Source organism: Lactuca virosa, chromosome 1 (genome assembly GCF_052849685.1).
Source record: "Lactuca virosa cultivar CGN04683 chromosome 1, Lactuca_virosa_CGN04683_v6, whole genome shotgun sequence".
Lineage (NCBI taxonomy): Eukaryota > Viridiplantae > Streptophyta > Magnoliopsida > Asterales > Asteraceae > Lactuca > Lactuca virosa.
This window is the reverse complement of record NC_136426.1, coordinates 29,193,113-29,199,764: the sequence shown is the minus strand read 5'-3', so window position 1 is coordinate 29,199,764 and position 6,652 is coordinate 29,193,113. Positions and strand designations below refer to the sequence as shown.

At 41.9% G+C, this 6,652-nt stretch overlaps 1 protein-coding gene across 1 annotated transcript; it reads left to right on the top strand.

Moving 5' to 3' along the window:
- The first annotated feature begins 3,894 nt into the window (after positions 1-3,894).
- On the top strand, positions 3,895-6,269 carry LOC145160925 (uncharacterized). The gene is made up of 6 exons (XM_079080342.1): positions 3,895-4,442; positions 4,643-4,785; positions 4,975-5,118; positions 5,289-5,474; positions 5,567-5,691; positions 5,781-6,269. Exons 1-6 carry the CDS (start codon positions 4,244-4,246, stop codon positions 6,013-6,015), a joined length of 1,032 nt encoding a protein of 343 aa, XP_078936468.1. The 5' UTR covers positions 3,895-4,243; the 3' UTR covers positions 6,016-6,269.
- Positions 6,270-6,652: the final 383 nt, after the last annotated feature.

The following is a 6,652-nucleotide window of genomic DNA, read 5'->3' as shown; positions in this document are numbered from 1 at the left end:
AAGAAGACCAACAACCTCCATCATGCACCTTGCCGCACTTCCCACAAGTGCGACTCCTCTGACTCCCCTGTCGATAATCAGTGGCCCTCAACCGTTTTGGCGCAGGCTGAGACTGCACCGGGGCCTGCCTCTGCTCCCTCAACTGGAGCTCGATCTCTAACTCGTGCCGCCTGGCGGCCTCCTGCAGCTCCAACAAGGTATCACATCTCTGCATGGACACGAACTACCTGATATCCCTCTTGAGCATACTCAGATACCGGGTCATCTGAGCCTGCTCCGAAGCGAACTCAGGGCAAAACATCGCCCTCTCCGTGAACATCCTGGTGATCTCCGTCACCGACTCTGAATCCTGCTTCAGCTCCAAAAACTCCTGAGCCAACCTCTCCCGCTCAACCCGCGGAACATAACGAGTACTGAACATGTCCCGGAACTGATCCCAAGTAACCGCAGCCCGCTGCGTGTCGGAGTATGATCCCGTAGTCAATCTCCACCAATCCTTTGCCCCGAGCCTCAACAGGTTCAGAGCACACCTCACCCTCTGATCAGTAGGGCATGAACATGTGAAGAAACATCCCTCCACATCCGACAACCATCTCATAGCAACGATCGGATCCTGAACCCCGTCGAAAGTAGGGGGCTTCGTATTATCGAAGTCCCGATACTGAAAGCCCCGACCGGCTCCTCCCCCTGCCGCTGCTACAGCCGCTGTAGTTGTCACGGCAACCGTCTCTGCAGGAGCTGCATAGCGCTCATCAAAGTACTCAACCATAGCGGTCTTGATCGACCCAAACATTTCCGGTAACTGAGCCCGGAACATAGAAGCAACCTCATCATGCAGGATCTCACGAATCCTGGCATCCAACTCCTCCGTCCTCATCTGACCGATGACCTCGGGTGGTGCTGATCCATCCTGACCACCCTCTCCTACCCCTGATCCCGAACCGGATCCCGCCCCGAAGCGCCTCGTAATCACCATACTGAAATACATCCAAAAAGGGCATTAGACATTCCTCATAACAGCCCAGAAACTAGCTCCCAACCAAAACCCTAGGGGTTGTGACTTCCTTGATACGCGTATGGGTCCTGTGCTTTCAGTAGTACGGGCCCATACTACCTTCCACACCTACCCATATTTGTCCCAAGTATCGCCACAACACCCTAACAATACAAATAAACATAGTGAGCGCTCAATCCTCACTCCTAGAGGAAAGCTAAATATCTCATACTGACCTAACGGTCCCACCACTCACCCATCCATGAAACTTCCACCAACCCTGCAGCACTAGTGTATGCTAGTCATATATAACGCTGGACCCTATAGACTTTCAAATATCCAATCCTACCCTAAGCTCCCAATCAGAAAAGAACAGAACATAAGGCCAAATCAAACATTCTCAGGCTATAAGATCTTAGTTATGTATAATCGTGATGCATACACTAAATAACTACACTAATGATGTCAATTTCATATAAAGAGAACCCTAGGCTAGCAGGCATCATGCAATCAGGCAATTCTATCATGCAATTCCTGAAGATCCCTAGCCTAGTACTAGCATGCTGTTCTATCATATCACATAATATCAAATAACTGTATGGTATTTTGGGGCTACTTACTGGCTCCGGTTAACTCGTCGAGTACCCTTAGCTACTCGTCGAGTTCCTTGCATTACTTGCCAACCCGCCGAGTCACTCGTGTGACTCGTCGAGTTCCTAGGGTCAGTGGCCGAAACTCCTTGGCCAACTCGCCGAGTTTTCCCTTTATAACTCGCCGCGTCTAAACGTGTCCAAAGGTTGGGAAAACCCTCGCTGACTCGCCGAGTCACTCGACTGACTCGCCGAGCCCACGACAACCTTCATCAGACTCGCCGATTCGTTCATAAAACTCGCCGAGTCTACGACAATCTTCATTGGACTCTCCGAGTCGTTCATACAACTCGTCGAGTCTCTTCAGTCATTTCTTCATACAGACGATTTTAATCCATGCTAAGGCTCCAAATTGTAGATCCAGCTTCCCAATGCACGTTTATCACGTAAAGTTGCAAACTTTACGTGCATGCAAGGCTTTAATGACTCATAATGCCAAAACTAAACTTGAAATGGAGTTTAACTCAAAGGAAGGGTTCATGCTTGCCAAAGCTGGAGACTTTATGGCTCTAGAGTCCAAGATGAGCTCAGATCTGAAGTTGCAACTTCAGAACTTATCCCATACCCAAAAAATGAATATCACCCATGCTATAAAAGCCCTAATCTTGAACATGAAGAGATCTAGAAAGAACAAGGTCAATGTAACAACTTGTTACCTTCAGACTGATGCCACTGAGCAGAGAGATCGAATCCACCAGCTCCTCTATGAACAAATCTTCTTAAACTCCAAGCCTTCTTCTTGCAATTGCTTCAAAACACACTTTCCCTTCTTCACACACTCAAAATGGGGGTTTGGATCGGTTAAGGCTGCCTCTGGACGTCAAGGGGTGATAAGGGGGGCTGAGGTGAGGAATTAAGGTCCTTTAAATAGGGTGCAAACCCTAAAATTAGGGTTTTTTCTTCCCAGCACCAACTCGTCGAGTCCAGCCGCCGACTCGGCGAGTTGGTCACTTAACACGTGACCAAAACCCGCTCCGACTCGACGAGTTAAGACACCTACTCGTCGAGTCTACTCCTTTATTTACACATAGCACCCCGAACTTATATCCTTGAACTTGGGATGTTACAATATTGAGTTTTAGGAATTGAGTGTTGGGAGTTTGTGGATCTTGTGAACTCGAAGTTGTATTGAGAATTGTAGTAATTGTGAAAATTGGAAAAATGGCTTTGATATTGCAGGTATTACAGATATTGAGTTTGGGGAACCGAGTGTTGGGAGTATGTGGATCTTGTGAACCCAAAATGTGACTTGTCTTTCGGTTTGTACCCGTACTTTTAGATTTAACACATATTAGAACCATTCAGTATAAAATGGGAGGATGAATGAAAAAGTGAGGAAGGTTGTGGTGTGATAAAATGAGAAGATGAATATGATATTATGTTTTTAATATAAAAGCAAAACGAAAGTAATAGTTAGGAGGGGTTTGAAAAATTGGATTGTTGCCCAACGCTTACAAAGCAAGCTAAGTAAGGGGAAGCTGCAAAGGCTCGATATTGGGACCACCATCCCGGCGGTACCGTGCTTCCCGTACCAACTTTCCCGTGTCCCCGCATTGACATTGTCTCCTCTTAGATAAGGAGTGATTGACAAGTTAATTCTTTTGGAAGACCATTACAGATTAAGCACCACATTTGTTCATCCACTAAATTTTGTTCGAAAAATTAACTTGCATATATCGAGTAAGTTACTTACTTCGGAAATTTAACACAATCAATGGAAATTCTAAAAAAAATAAGGGTGAAAAGTCGAAAAAAGTTAACAACAAACATTCAAATTAAATATCAGTTATATTCAGTTAATAGCTTATCGTTCATCTATTATGGACGTATTCGGCAAAAACAGCTGGTAGCGGGTAGCTTCTAGCTTGTAGCGTTTTTGTTAAGCGCTACATGAAGTAACATTTGAATTTGGAGCGTTTTGTTTAAATTAAACGCTAGAAGCTTGTAGTGACGAACGGAACTTTCTGTTCAAAATGGAGTGTTTTGTCAAACGCTAGAAGTTAGAAGTTTTCAAACGCTCTCAAACGTTCAGTGTCGAACACGTCCTATATCGAATAAAGTTATTCTACAATCACAAAACGTCTTTTGACTTTTGACTGATGCTATTACCTTTTGATAAGAAAAAGTAAACGTGTGAGTGGGATGAAATTGCATGAACAGTTTCATTATAGGACATTTTCAGTAAAAACTAAATGTGAAGGATTAAAAATGAAAAATGGAACATATAACATTTTACGTGATTCACACCTTCATTTTAGTCGGTGCCCAGATGCAGAGTTGACATTTGCTTGGTTCAAGGGGCAGCTGCTACGGGGCTTAAATCGAGCATAATCTTGGATCTTGTGTTCTTCCTCTTCTCTTACACAAATCTCAGCCATGGCTACGATCGCCTAAGATTTACAGAATTCCCCTTTAAGCTGAACTTATTTCTAGAGATAGAAGCACTCTACTCATCAATTTCATTCCCGATATTAGTGGCAGATCCGTTTCGCCAAAAATTTCATTCATTCTAACGGAAAAACAATCTAGAGAGAGAACTGTGTGTGAGAGAGAAGGGGATTCGCATTACTGAGAGTATTGCCATTGACAAGGGTAGAAAATGGGGTGCTCTTTCTCGGGACTCAACGCCTTATACGATTCTACTGCTGGCGATGTTTGGATCAACGAAAATCGCTTCAAAGTTATCCGGCAGCTCGGTGAAGGTGGATTTGCCTTTGTGTATCTAGTTAAGGAAGTTGTTAATGACACTTCCGATGGTGGTGTCTCTAAGAAATTCAAAGATCCCTCTCACGTCTCTGGTATGATCATAGATCCCCAATTGATACTTCCGTTTATGTTTTCTACAATCTGCCCATTGCGATTCTGTGGTTTCTTAATCATAGATTCATATAATCAAGTAAAATGTGGCGATTTAATTGTTAAGCAGGGAAAATGTGGGGATATCATGAGATTTAATTGTGACTTGTGAGCTTGTAAAGGAAATGATTTTTACCTGCAGATGATGGAACTTATGCTATGAAGAAAGTCCTGATTCAGAATAATGAGCAGTTGCAGTTCGTGAAAGAGGAGATCCGTATCTCGTCCTTGTTTAACCACCCAAATCTGCTTCCCTTACTCGATCACGCCATTATTTCAGTAAAGGTATATGCGGATCACATCTCAGATCTTACATTACACTAAATCTCTTACTTCCGAACAATATCATAATCTCCATTATCATTGATCATACATAATTTGTTAAAAGATTGCAATAAAGAAAGAGATGGGAAGTAAAATTTGTTGAACTAGAGTAGATTTAGCTTAAGGGGTTTACTTTGTGTACTTGGCTAGGGCACACCAGAACAGAATTGGACACATGAAGCATACCTGCTATTTCCAGTCCATATGGATGGGACATTGCTGGACAATGCAAAAACCATGAAATTCAAGAAGGAGTTCTTTTCCACCTCTGATGTTCTCCAAATTTTTCGTCAGGTAACTCAAGATCTTTATACATTAAGACCCAATACTATCTATTTGGTATGTTTCCCCAAAAGGGTTATTCTTCCAGCAACCCCTGAGCTATCCCACACTGCCCTGTCCCAAAGGCTATCATGTCAGATGTAAATCAAGTATGCAGTGTGAAAAAAAAAATTGGGTTGCAGCTTTGTGCAGGACTTGAGCATATGCATAGTCTTGAAACTCCATATGCACATAATGATGTGAAACCTGGAAATGTCCTTCTAACACATCGTAAAGGGAAGCCACCATTGGCTGTTTTGATGGATTTTGGAAGTGCTCGTCCTGCTAGAAAGCAGATCCGATCTCGATCAGAGGCCCTCCAGCTGCAGGTTCTTTATATTTACCTATTTTACCCCTCTTCTTTCATGTTTTTGGAAGTATTTGAAATTTTGAATTATGATCTGTTTGATATGTTTGTTAGGAATGGGCAGCTGAACATGTTTCAGCACCTTTTAGATCTCCTGAATTGTGGGATTGCCCGAGTCAAGCAGACATTGATGAAAGGACTGATGTATGGTCTTTGGGTTGCACTCTGTATGCTATAATGTAAGTCTGAGTTAAGCCCTGTTTCTTTTTCTCCTTTAATCTATTAAGTCGTTGTTTCTTTTATATAATATGATATATATATGGAACAGGTATGGTGTTTCTCCATTTGAGTATGCACTAGGGGAGTCGGGAGGAAGCTTGCAGTTGGCTGTGATGAATGCACAGATCAAATGGCCAACAACAACACTTAATCCTAAACAATCATATCCGGATGCCCTTCATCAATTTGTGTCATGGATGCTGCAGCCTCAAGCCACAGTTCGACCTCGCATAAATGACATTGTCATCCATGTTGATAAGTTGATTGCAAAATTCTCCCATTAAATTAAAACCTTATACTACACTTTTCACTTTTATAGTTACCAGGGTTGGGTTGGGTTTCTACTTTCTAGTTTAATGTTTGCTACAGATATTATATATGTCTACTCCCCATCTAAATCTTCTTACCTCAATCTTGCTACCTGTGAAAGTAGGTGTGCAGGTGTAGAAAGGGTGTTGGCTGTTGATGATGTATCATTTTGACTAGATTTATTTATCTTCACTTTTTGTAATATTTATTTATGGGATCTTGTAAAACATATTCAGGTGGTATCATTGAAAATTAAGTAATCAATAATTACATATTATAACAATTTTAATAAAATAGTATAACGATCATAAATGTGATCGTGATTTTATCATTAAAATGTTTGAAAACATTCGATATTTTTGGAGTAAAGAATCAATGCTAAGCCTGAAAATCATACTATTTTTCATGTCATTTTTGTTCCCTGTGGGAAGACGGAGATATTTTATGTTATGGATGTCTAATCTGTCTAAAAGACATGACTATCTTTCTAAAACCTTGTCGAATCCTGTCCCAAAAAGAAAAACAAGTCCAAATGACCATGTAAATAACAAAACCACAAGTAGTCGCTCAAATCTTGCATAATATAAATATAGTCCAAATGACCCTCCCTGC

What these genes read in the sequence shown, in the direction of transcription:
- LOC145160925 (XM_079080342.1), top strand. Translation starts at nt 4,244, where the DNA reads ATGGGGTGCTCTTTCTCGGGACTCAACGCCTTATACGATTCTACTGCT. An exon ending in ACGCCATTATTTCAGTAAAG is followed by an intron (nt 4,786 to 4,974) that starts GTATATGCGGAT and finishes GTACTTGGCTAG; the next exon opens with GGCACACCAGAACAGAATTG. An exon ending in TGCACTCTGTATGCTATAAT is followed by an intron (nt 5,692 to 5,780) that starts GTAAGTCTGAGT and finishes TATATGGAACAG; the next exon opens with GTATGGTGTTTCTCCATTTG.